Source organism: Gracilinanus agilis, chromosome 4 (assembly GCF_016433145.1).
Source record: "Gracilinanus agilis isolate LMUSP501 chromosome 4, AgileGrace, whole genome shotgun sequence".
Classification (NCBI taxonomy): Eukaryota; Metazoa; Chordata; class Mammalia; order Didelphimorphia; family Didelphidae; genus Gracilinanus; species Gracilinanus agilis.
Window position 1 is genome coordinate 244,393,464 of NC_058133.1, and position 13,469 is coordinate 244,406,932.

General features: G+C 36.7%; 1 protein-coding gene across 1 annotated transcript in view; it reads left to right on the forward strand.

Annotated features, from left to right (window-relative positions):
• The first annotated feature begins 384 nt into the window (after window positions 1-384).
• Window positions 385-13,469, forward strand: part of WDR45B (WD repeat domain 45B) — an 83,991-nt gene continuing 70,906 nt past the window's right edge. Inside the window, exon 1 of the mRNA XM_044671688.1 lies at window positions 385-658. Coding sequence (XP_044527623.1) covers window positions 592-658 — 67 coding nt within the window. The 5' untranslated portion in view covers window positions 385-591. The remainder of the gene's footprint in view (window positions 659-13,469) is intronic.

Consider the following 13,469-nt stretch of genomic DNA (forward strand, 5'->3'; position numbering starts at 1 on the left):
GAAGGAGGAGGAAGGGGCAATTAGCAGAGTGGAAAGAGTGCCAGTTCTGGAGTTAAGAGGACCTGGGTTTAAATTGGAGACTCAAGACATTTCCTAGCTGTGTGACTGTGGGCAAGTCACTTAAACCTGATAACCTAACTGCCTAGCCTCTGCTGCTCTTCTGTCTTAGAATTGATAGTAATGTAAGGTAAGGGTTTAAGAAGGTAAAAGTAAGAAAAATGGAACCCAGGCGGTCCACCAGTGAGAACACAGGGAAAAGGCCCGGCCTTCAGCTCAGTGGGAGGTCAGGTGGGGGCTGCTACTCGGCAATTGCTCCTTTTCCCTGTCCTGTTGCGGTTGGATGTGCTCGGCGCTCGGCAGAACTCCCTGGCGATGCTGGGGAACTCGGGAGCTGGAGAAACCGCGCTCCCCCGGCAGGCTACCCGCCCGCCTGCCGCTTCCTGGCTTGGTATTTCGGGGCTGTGGCCGAGAAAAGGAGGAAGGAGGTCCTACGGTGGGCTAACCGGACTTTGCCTTCTCCGGGCCTAGCGAGCGGCACCCGGAGGCGAGGATGAGGCTGTGATTGGCCTTGGCCAGTCGAACGGAAGCGCCATGAACCTGTTGCCTTGTAACCCTCACGGCAATGGGCTCCTCTTCGCAGGTTTCAACCAGGACCACGGTGAGGAGACAGCTTCGATGGGCTTTTGTCAACTCGCCGCCCCCCGAAGGCCCGTTCCCTTCCAACCCTTGCTCTTGCTCCTTTCTTTCTTTCCCTCCTTTTTTCTGGGCCTTGCAGAGCATCTTCGGTAACGGCCTCGGCTCTCTCCTCTAATCCGCGGGCTTGCGGCCCGGGCCAGTGCGGGGCGGCCCTGGCCGGATCCTGGGCCTTTATTCCGGCCTAGCCAGCTCCAGCTCCTGCTCCAGCTCCTGCCCAGGTCTACTTATTTCCACATCTCTGCACCTGGAGTGAAGGAATGTGAGGATCTGGACTCCGTGGGCAGTTTTCCTTTTCTTTTCTCTTAGGCCTGCGAGTTTGCCCCCCCCCCCCCTCCCGTCTTTCAATCCCTTTTCTTCTTTCCTCCCTCGCCCTGTTATTCTAGATCTCATCCTCTTCCTGATGCCGGCCTCCCTCTCCCAACACCTCTGTCCTTAGCCTTTAATGCTTTACCTTCCTCCCTTTGCTTGATCCTTGAGGCAGTTTTGACTGCAGACCCTCCTTCCCCCATTCTTTTAAAACAAACAAAAAACCTTTGTCTTGAAGGAATGATCTTTTTCCATATTACAACCTCCTCCCCTTAGAAAAACTCCCAGTAGTAAAGAAATTGAGACGACTTTAATTTCTGAAACAATTTTCCATTTTCGGGCTTCCAGGGACTGGCCCAGAAGCTACATGTAGTTGTATTCACCTTCTTTTTTTTTTTTTTTTTTTTTTTACTTTTTTTTTTTTAAATTTTAAACCCTTAACTTCTGTGTATTGACTTATAGGTGGAAGAGTGGTAAGGGTAGACAATGGGGGTCAAGTGACTTGCCCAGGGTCACACAGCTGGGAAGTGTCTGAGGCCGGATTTGAACCTAGGACCTCTGGTCTCTAGGCTTGGCTCTCAATCCACTGAGCTACCCAGCTGCCCCTATTCACCTTCTTTTTGATATGAATACTAACCAAAAAAAAAACGTCACCTAATAGTTTACCATCATTGTTGGCTGGAGACAGTTGTCTATAATCCTTTCCTCCCTTTTCCCCCTATTCTTCTCAGGGTAATCAAATAACCTTGAGAACTTTTTTTTTTTTTTTAAACCCTTAACTTCTGTATATTGGCTCCTTGGTGAAAGAGTGGGCAATGGGGGTCAAGTGACTTGCCCAGGGTCACACAGCTGGGAAGTGTCTGAGGCTGGATTTGAACCTAGGACCTCCCGTCGCTAGGCCTGACTCTCAATCCACTGAACTACCCAGCTGCCCATTGAGAACTTTATTTTTATGCTAGATTTGAAAGTAATCTTATTCCTGACTTTTAGGTTTAGTTTTATAGCAATATTGGGGATGATGGTGTTCATAAAAACAGATTTTGGGTCTCTGAGATCCTTTTTATTTTGTTATTATTCATAGATAATAGAATCTGAGTTCTAGAGCCAGAAGGAACCCTAAATGTTGAATCCAGTGGCTTCATTTTTCACATGAGGGACTGAGGCCCACAAGATTAAGTGACTTGCCCACATTCACAAAAATGGCAGTCAGAATTCAAACTATTAGCTTTTACTTTATAGTTAGTAGTATTATTACATTCTTTTTGTATTCTTTTCCCATGAATTCAGATGTGGAGGTGAGGTTGATTTGGAAAGGCACAAGAGAAAGAGAAATAGCCCGTTTTTAACAAATACTTGTAGACTTTTATTACTTAACGTCTTTTATGGTCATTGAACTAAAGAACAAATAATGTTTATCAAACATAAATCAGGTTTTCCCCTTTATACTTTTGAAAGCTCAGTATTTTGAAGAGATGGAATAAATTCTGATTTAACTGTTAAAAAAGATAATCATTTTGAAGTAGATAGAAATTATAGTATAGTGACCAACTTAGTAGGTTTGAAATAGTTTTGTAAAGTGTTATGCAAATGTATGATATTATTATTATTTATACTTGTCATTCAATCAATATGCATTTATTAAGGACTTGTTACATGCTGGGAATTAGATACAAAGACAGAAGTAAAATAGACCTTGTCCTCAAGGAACTTTCATTCTATCAGGGTAGATAGAAATTGGTAAATACTTAGTGAAAATTATTTCCAGGATAAATGTAAGTTATGGTTATGAACACAAATACATAGGTGGGAAAATTAAAATGAATTAACTTTAAATCGAAATGCCCAGTAGAATTGCAGATGATAGAAACTGTTAGATTAGCATATCTTAATAAAAAATTATGTCTTACTATGAGACAAGTGTCTCAGTCTGTAAGCCCTTTCTTTTTCTGGAGAGCCTGTATCATCCAGCATTTTGAACTGGATGTTCCTGTACATATCTTAAGCTCAACACATCCAAAACAGAACTTAACTATCTTTTCCCAGTACCTCTTTAGGGCCAGTTTCTGTGTTCTATATTCTTAATACATACTATATACCTATATCAGGGTATCTATACCCTTTTATCCATACTTCCCCCCCCCCCCCACTTAAAATATAATTATATATATGCTTTTCCCATTCATATAGTTTATTAAGGGTAGCGGTGGTAGTAGTGTTTAGGAGAGGGCAAATGACAATTTATTCAGTGTGGAATATTTATACTTGTCAGTATAGGGGCTAGGGATCTCCAAGGAAGTGTAAAGATGTGGGATCCTTCATTATGGGTTTCTTTGGATTAGCAGGTGTTTTGGGGACCTTCCCCCAACTCATTTACGTGATCATATTAATTCAAGTATTGGAAATGAAACTCAAGTGAGGATTTACTAAACAAATAGTGTTAAGATTCCAATGGGATCTTTAGCCTTCTTAAGAGAATAACTCAAAGAATGCTAATTCTTCTTTGATTGACAGTCTGTTTTGATGGATTGAATTTCCTCACTGAGAGTACACTATAAGTAAAAAATGACAGATCTAGAATCCTGGAAAAATGTAAATTTAATTGAAAATATTTGAGTATGAATGGGAGTCATATTTCCAGGGAATATCAAAAAAGGTCTAGTACCTACATACAGTAAGATACAAAAGTAAGCCTACCCATTAAATAATACTCATCAGAGCCTGGGAATAACACTAAAACTGGACAGTTAAGTGGTACAGTGGGTAGTGTCAGGCTTGGAGTCAACAAGACTTATTTTTATGAGTTTATATCTCTCCTCATACAATTACTAGTTTTATGACCTGGGACAAGTTACTTAACCCTGTTTGCTTTAGTTTCCTCATCTGTAAAATAACTTGGAGAAGGGAATAGCAAACCACTCTAGTATCTTTGCCAAGAAAATCCCAGATGGAGTCCTCCAAGAGTCAGATACAATTGAACAACAACAAACTGAAAATTAGGCTTAATCTGTAATTAAACTCCTAAAGTTTTCCCCCATCTCCACTTAATCTAATTTTTCCCAGGAAAATAACACAGTCACAATACTTCTCTAATGTATGCCTCAAAACCCATCTCCTTTGAAGAAAATTCTCTTTTTCCTTTATTGCTTTTTCTTGATCACCATATTTTCCTCTTTCTTGTCTGACAATTCCTTTTCAGTTCTCTTTGCGGAATCTTCAGCCAAGTCCTGGGCCCTTTTCTCTTCTTCTGTATTATATTTTATCAGCTCCCATAGATTCAGTTGTCATCTTTATGCTGATTCTCAGATCTACTTATCTAGTCCTAACATTTCTTCTGACTTCCACTGGGAATTTTTAACTACTTATTAGACATTTTAAGCTTGATGTCCTGTATGTATCTTATATATGTCCAATCTGAACTCATTGCCCTCTTACCCCAAACTCTTCTCTCTTCCAAACTTCACTATTATTGTTGAGGGCATGGGCAACCTACGTGTTATCTTTGACTTCTCACTTTTAGCCTCCATATCCAGTCTGTTGCCAAATTTTGTTGATTTTTGTCTTCAAAACATCTCTTGAAATTGTCCCCTTTTTCCTTCTGACATTGTTACCACCCTGGTGCAGGGCATCTTTACCTCACATATGTGATATTTCAGTAGCCTATTAGCTAGGTAGTCTTATCACACAAGTCTTGCCACACTTCAGTCCATCTTCCACTCAGCTGTCGGTGATCCTGCTAAAACATAGCTGACTGGAACATCTCCTTACTCTCTAAATTCCAGCTACTCCCTATCACCTTCAGGATCAAATTCTAAATCCTCTGTGTCCTTTCTACCTTTCCATTTTTCTTACACCTTATACTTTTCCATGTACTCTGTTATCCAGTGACACTGGCTTCCTTACTGTTTGTCAAATAAGAGATTATGGACATTTTCTTTTCTTTCTTTTCCTTAAATAAGTTTTATTGATTTTTTTTTATATCATCATGGTTTTTCACAATGTCCCTCTCACTCTATCTTTTGGAAAGCCATTCTATGTAATAAATCATATTTTTAAATGAATATAAGGAAGAAATCTGGATCAGTATGTTGAAAACATCTGAAGACATGTGCAATGTGCAATTTCTATGGACCTCCCACCTCCACAAAGGAATGTGTTCTCTCATACCTTTTTCTTATAGCCATACTTGATCTTTATGATTTTGCTACATTTAATTTGGATTATTTTTTGGATATGTGGTTATCCTTTGCATTTATGTTGTATATATTGTTTTCTTGGCTCTACTTCACTCTGCATTAGTTCATGTAGATTTTTCCATGCTTTTCTATTTAATCACATTCATATTTCTTATGACATAATATATTTCACTTAATTCCTATATCACAATATTTTTATGTCATTCCCAAGTCAGTAGGCATCTCTTTGTTTCCAGTACTTTGCTATCACAAAACATGCTGCTAGGAACATTTTTAGTTTATATGGGGACTCTTCTCATCAGTAGTTTTCAAGTATAGACGTTTTAGTCACTTTATTTGCATGACTATAATTTGCTTTCCAAAATGGTTGCATTGATTCATTAGTCCACCAGCAATGCATTATAGTTGCCTGTGATCCCACAACCTCTCTAGCATTGATAATCGTCATTTTTTGGTTATCTTTGTCAATTTTCAGAGTGTGAGGTGAAAATGTACATTCGTTTTGATTGGCACTTCTCTTATTAATGATTTTGAGCATTCATATGATACTCTGAAATTCTCCTTTTGAGAATTGTTTGTTTATATCCTTTGACTATCTCTTTGGAAATGGCTATTAGTCTTTGGTATATGTTAATTATTTATGAAACTTAAATCCTTATCAGATAAATTTGATGCAAAGATCTTTTCCTATTTGATGCAAGCTTTTCGGTTTCATATAATCAAAACTACTTATCTTTTGTAATTGCCTCTATCCCTTATTTGGTTAAGAATATAGCTCTTACCTCTTCTTCTGAGAGGTATATGATCTTTTTTTTTTCTATTTCAAAAAGGGCCAAAAACATAATCTTTAATATTTAGGTCAAATATCCATTTAGAATGTATTGTGGGATATAGTGTAAGGTGACTTGAGCACACCTGGAATGTTCTTTTTCATCTCTGCCTATTGGCTTCAAACCCTTGATAAAATTCCACCTTTCTAGTTCCTTCCCCTCTGTTGATTATTTCCAATTTATACTGCATATAGGTTGTTTGTATATAGTTTGCTTGTTGTCTCAGACTGACTGGTCTCTTTGAGGAGAGGAACTGTTTTTTTTTTCCCCCAAACCCTTACCTTCCATCTTTGAGTCAGTACTGTGTATTGGTTCCAAGGCAGAAGAGTGGGAAGGGAATGGGAGTTGTGATTTTCCCAGGGTCACACAGCTAGGAGGTGTTTGAGGTCAAATTAGAACCCAGGACCTCTCATCTTTAGGCCTGGCTCTCAATCCACTGAGCCATCTAGCTGCCCCCAAGAAGGACTGTCTTTAACCTTTCTTTATATCCTAATTCCTTAACACAGTATCTGGAAGGTGCCCAATAAACATTATTGATTAACTGGCATATAGTTATGCCAATCACAGTTATTAAGAGATGGAAGTTTAGAATTTTTCTAATTCTGAGCTTCCTCTAAAATCCAATCATTTTTGAAATTCTTTGCTTCTTTTCTTTTACTTTCTTTTAAAGATTATTTTTTAAATTTGTTTTTATCTTTATATGTTTTAAACGAACAAAAATTGATTTTCTCTCTCCCCATTGGGAAAAAAAGAAGAAAAAATTATAATAAATATATGTGGGCAAGTAAAACAAATCCCTGAATTGACAGAGCCCCCAAAATATGAGGGTACACATTTTGCATCCTGTCTGTTTCCTCACTGTTATTTAATGATTGACTAAGGCAGTATTTTAGTTTTAATTTAATTTATTAATAGAACACTCAAGACAATCTAAACAGGCTAGTCCACAATTTAAATGGTATCAAAGAGAAAGAGTTGGGCAAAAAAGTAGTCCCCAAGAGATCCTGGCAAAAAGAGAGCAGAGCAAAAGGGCTAGGACCAAAAAGAACACCCAGCTGGAGGATTGGGGGAAGGAGAGTCATGTTGACAATATCTGAATCTACGTAACCAAGTTCTTATCTCTTTGTTTTTGTTTTTATAACTTAGCTTTACATTTTTATTATTTACATTATTATATATTATTTAACATTATTTTATAACCCTTATCTTTACATTTTATTAATGAACAAAAGTTGATTTTCTCTCTCCCCATAGGGAAACAAAAAAGAAACTATTATAATGAATATCTATGGTTAAGCAAAATAAATTCTTAACTATCTTAGTAACAACTTAAGACAGAAGTTAGGCAGATAGGATTTAGTGACTTGCCCAGGGTCACACAGCTAGGAAATGTCTAAGGTCAGGAACCCAGATCCTCCTAATTCCAAGCCTGATGTTATATCCACTGTGGGATATTCACTTTGTCCTAGCTCTTACCTCTTAATTGTGCTCCCTTTTTATATTTCATATCACCTATGGGTTATCTCTATTTGGATGACCTGCTGTCATTTGAATAGGATATCTCACACTGATTTGTCATCTCTTAGCAAAAGAATTCTCCTTTCTAGCTTTCTTATCAGGGGAATTTCACATTTTTCAGTTTCCAAGCCTGAACCTTCAAAGTCATCTTTGACTCCTTGTATACATTTTGTAAATTCTTATCCTCCTTGACCTTTCTATTCTCACCTCATTGAATTTTTGAGACATTCTCCTTTAGTTTTCCTCTTTTGCCTATCCAACTTTTTCTTCATTCTCTTTTAATGGGTGAAATGTATATCAAGCCCCATAACTTGTTGTTACCATACAGCTTTGTCCCTCTTTTTTTTTTCTATCCTTGTTCTTTTGGTGAACTCATCAGCTCAAAGTTTAAATATGTCTATACTGATGACTCTTAAACTTGTAAATCCTGCTCTTGTCTCTTTGCTGAGCCACATCAACTGCTTTAACAGCAGGCTTTTCTAATTGATATCCTGTGAACATCTCAAACTTAATATGTCCAAAGTAGAACTCATTTCTCCTGAAAGTTCCTGCTTTTCTGAACTTCCCTATTTTTGTTAAGGGAACCACTATCCTTCTACTCTGAAGGTAAAACTATGATGCCATCTTCAACCTTTCATTTTCACATAATTTATTTAGTATGCTTCCAAATTTCCTTGGGCTTCCTCCCCAAAATCCCTTTCTATGCTTATACAGCCACCATCACCTCATCTTAGGCCCTCATCTTCTTTGCCTGGAATATTGCAGTAGCCTGTTAATTGGTCTTTCTGTCACAAGTGTCCTCCCCTCATCCTCTACATTGCTGAGAAAGTGATTTTCCTAAAATGTAAATGTGACCATTCAACTTTCCTGTCTAGTAAACTTGTTTCTTTTTTACTAAGAGAATTAAATATAAACTCCTCAGTTTGGAATTTAGAACCTTTACAACAAAATCTCAAACTAATTTTCTAGGTTGTTACATATTATTCCCCCTCACAAATAATGGTCTAGCCAACTAACCTTTTCATATTCCATCTCTTATTGCTAGGCCTTTGTATTTTTCTGCCCTTTATACCTGGGATGTACTCCCTTGTCCTTTTCTTGGAATCCTTAGTTTCCTCTAAGGATCTCAAACACCATCTTCCACAAGAAGCCTTTTTTGATTATTCTCCAATTATCTTATTTCAATTTTGTAAATATTTTGTATTTAAGTTTTGTCTTTGTGTCCCCAGCACCTTATACAGTGCCCAGCACAGAACAAATAGGTATTTAATAAATACTTATTTGTTGATTGAAGTTCTAGTTTAATCTAAAGAGAACTAAATCAGTAAATGAGCATTTATTAAGCACTTACTATATACAATAGACTCTGTTAAGGAATACACAGACATGAGTGAGAGGTCTCTGTCTTCAAAGACCTTAAATTCTACATGTAGAAACATGTTCCTCAGATCAGTAAGTATACATTAGATAAAAATAGTCTGTTTTGGGGGTGGAATGTAGAACTAGGAGAATCAGAAAAAAAACCTCTTGAAGGAACTGGCACTTGAGTTGAATCGGAGGGAACCTGGGGTTGGAACTGAAGAGAGAGAGAACGTTCCAGGCATGGAGAACAACTTGGGCAAATGTCTGGAAGTGGAAGATAGAATGTTACAAAGAGGGAAAACAGGTATGCCAATTTGGCTGCAGCTTGAAGTATGTGAAGGGAAATAACGAATGAGAGTGGGAGGAGGGGCAGGTGCAGGAAGGTAGGTGGTTTAGTGGATAGAGTTCCTCCTCACATTGTTAATAGCTGTGTGAACCTGAGCAAGTCACTTAACCTTTTTTTATCCTCAGCTTCCTCATCTATAAAATGAGGATAGTACTTATCTGATAGGGTTGTTTAGAGAATCAAAATAAGTAGAGTGCTTTGCAAACTTTAAAGTGTTGTAAAAGCTAGCTATTTATTATTCATTTCAAATTTATTTTGATTAACAGTATAAAATGCCCAATCATAACTTATTTTCTGCTAGACTGCAATCAGGTTTTCTTAGTATCGCTTGTTGAATAAAGAGTTCTTTCCCTAGCATTTTCTCTTCTTAGGTTTATTAAAGACTGTATGGCTTATCTATTCCACTGATCAGTTTTTCTATTTTTTTCCTCTTAGACTAGATAGTTTTAATAGTTATTGCTTTAAAATATTTGAAATCTTGTAATTTCAAATCCCCTTCATCATTTCCTTACTTTTCTCCTTTTGGTCCTTTTTGTTGTTTTAAAAACTAGTTTTAGAAAATATCCAGTTTACCAAAGATTTTTTTTTAACTTTTTACCAAGCACCCAAAATGAAAAGTAGTCTCTGTGCTCAAGGAATTCATATTCTTTTTTTTGGGGGGAATGCAATATATTAAACTCTCTTTTTGTATATAGTTATTTGAGGAAGGAGAGAGGAATCTGAAAAATTTTGCATAGGAGGTAGCACATGAACATACCCTTAAATGAAATGAAGAATACTAAGAGGTAGAAGTAAAGAGGTAGTATATTCCAGGCATTATAGCCAGCCTGTGGAAGAGCAGATGGAATGTCACATGTGCAAAATAGAAAGTAGGGTCAGTTTGGATGGAACACAGGGATTTTTTTTTTAACAGATAATTGCATTTTATTATTTTCCTCTAAAGCAGTGATTCCCAAAGTGGGCGCCACCACCCCCTGGTGGGTGCTGCATTGATCCAGGGGGGCAGTGATGGCCACAGGTGCATTTATCTTTCCTATTAATTGCTATTAAAATTAAAAGAAATTAATTTCCAGGGGGCTAAGTAATGTTTTTTCTGGAAAGGGGGCGGTAGGCCAAAAAAATTTGGGAACCACTGATTTAAAGCCTATTTCCTTGTTAGCCATGTTGTAAAAAGGAAAAAAGCAAGAAAAATAAAGTGGCAAAAGAAATGTTTCAGTCCCTGTTCATCAGTACTCTCTCCAGAGGTGGATAGCATTTTTCATCATGGATCCTTTGGAATTATCTTGAATAATTGTATTGATCAGGGTAGCCACATTTTTTAAAAGTTGATCATTGTTAAATATTTCTATTATTGTGTGCATTGTTCTCCTCACTTCATTTTTCATTGGTGAGACATCTTCCCAGGTTTTTCTTAGACTATCTTCCTTGTCATGTCTTATAATACAATAATATTTCATCATAGTCATATACTATAATTTAGCTATTCCCCAGGTGATATCTCCACAATTTTTAATTCTTCGCCACCACAAAAAGAACTGCTTTAAATATTTTTTGCATGGTAGGTCTTTTTCCTTTATTTGATCTCTTTGGGATATAGACTTATTAGTATGGTAGTGGTATTGTTGGGTCAAAGGATATACATAGTTTTATAACCCTCTGGGCATAATTCTAGATTGTTCCCCAGAATGTTTGGACCAGTTCAAAACTACCAATAGGACATTTTCTACATCTCAAATATTTGTCATTTTTCTTTACTGTCATGGTAGCCAGTCTGATAACTGTGAAGTGGCACCTGGGAGTTGTTTCAATTTTCATTTCTCTAATAGAGCATTTTCTAGATTCCTATTGTTATCTTTGATTTCTTCTGAAAACTTCCTATTCAGATACTTTGATCATTTATTAATTGGGGAATAGCTCTTATTTTTATAAATTTGCCTCAGTTCTCTATATGAAACGAGGCTTTTATCAGAGGAACTTGCTGCAAAATTTTTTTCTAATTTTGCTTACATTTGTTTTGTTTGTGCAAAACCTTTTTAATTACATATATTAAAAAATATGCAAACCTATCATTCTCCTTATCTCTTGTTTAGTCATAAAATCTTTATAGATCTGATAGGTAACTAATTACATGGTCCCCTAATTTGCTTATGACCTTTTATATTTTAATCATGTACCCATTAAAAAAAACACCTTTCTGCCCTAGTAACAGAAGGGCCATAGGGGGCAATCAGGGTTAATTGATTTAATTAGGGTCACACAGCTAGGAAGTGTCTGAGACAGATTTAAACCCAAGTCCTCCTAATTCCAGGTCTGGTGCTCTATCCCCTGAGCCACCTTCCTGCTCCTCTTATCCAATTTGACCTTATCTTCATATACAGTGTGAGATGTTTAGTTTCTGTCAGATTAGTTTTCAGTTTTATCTGCAGTTTTTGTCGAATAGTGATTTCTTGACCCTAAAGCTTGATCTTTGGGTATATCAAGCACTAGATTACTGAGAACATTTACCTCTGGATATTGTGTGCCTAATCTATTTCACTAACCAATCAGTCTATTTCTTAGCCAATATTAGATTTTTTTATAACATTTATTTTATTTCATTTTTTATTATTAGATTGTTTTAATGACTATCATATAGTTTGAAATCTGATACTGAGACAACTTTAATATTTTTTTATTTTTGATATTCTTTGATATTCTTGACTTTTTTTTGACTTCATTTTTCTAGATGAATTTTGTTATGATTTTTTCTATTCTTAGAAAATAAATCATTTTTAGTTCGGTAAGATACTAAACAAATAAATTAATTTAGGTAGATTTGCCACTTTTATTAAATTGATTTGACCTACCAAGAGCAATTAATATTAGTTCAGTTGTTTAGTTCTGTATTTTTGTGAAAAGTGTTTTACACAGTTATCTCCTCTACATCTTGGGAATTAAGGGTATGGTGTTCCCATAATTTGGAAAACCTGTATAAAATTTTTTGGCCTTCCCTTTGTACCAAAAAAGTCTGAATTTCTTCGTTTTCTTTTATGGGGTATTTATAGTACCTAAATTTAAATTTGGGGTGAAGTATACATTTCTGAGTTTCTAAATTTTTCCTGGGTTATCTGCTAGCTTTTGTATGTTTATGGCTTTTGTGAAACTTCCCCCCCCAAATTTTCCACTTAATTTCTTATGCTGACCCACAATATATCAAGGTCACAATGGGGAAAGTTACAATGTAGAAAGTCAGAATGTGGAAAGGATCACAGTGATTATGTTTATATAGGCCTAGGTTTGTCTTGGCAGGTAGATTCCCAAGTATTTTATTCTTTCTATAATCTCTTTCTGATCAGTTGTCTAGTTTCCTTACTGTCTCTTGGGTGGTGAGAGTTCCCCAAGCTGTTGTTGTTGATCTCTCCTCAGGCCCCCAGTTGGTATTACTGCCACCCTGATCTATGCCTCTCCAGAATTCAATTTGATGTGATATTTTAAAATTGTTTGAAGGAGAATGTTGGGAGAGTTTGGCTAATATGCTACTTTTATTCTGCCATCTTGGCTCTGCCCTCCATAGTGACTTCTGTGAATTTTGTCTGCAAGAGTAATCTGGAACTAGATTTTTTTAAAACCCTTACCTTCCATCTTATTGGTTCTAAGGCAGAAGAGTGGCAAGGGTTAGGAAATAGTGGTTAAGTGACTTGCCCAGGGTCATATAGCTAGGAAATGTCTGAGGTCCAATTTGAACCTATGACATCCTGTCTGTAGGCCTGGCTCTCAATCCACTGTGCCACATAGCTTCCCCCTGGAATTAGATTTTGAATACTTTAAAATATCAAGCTGAGGAGTTTGTAGTTTATCCTTGAAATAATAATAACAATTATTATTATTAATATTCAATGATCGTTGGAAGTTGTTAAGGAGAGATTGGAGACATTTTATTTTATTTGTTTATTTTAATAATAAATTTCCACATAAGTTTTCCTAAGTTATAGGATCCATATTGTCTTCCTCTCTTCTTCATTCCTTCCCCTTCTGGAGCTGACAAGCAATTCAATCTGTTATTATACAAGTGTCAACTTTGAAAACCACAGAACCACTAAAAGTATTTAGAACAAATCTTTAATCAGAACAAGGGACAGTGCTCAAGATTCAGCCACCACACTGGGTCAAGTGCTTAGTACCACACAGAGCTAGAGCTCTGGAACTCTGGAACTCTGGGAACAGTTTCTCTAGGAAACC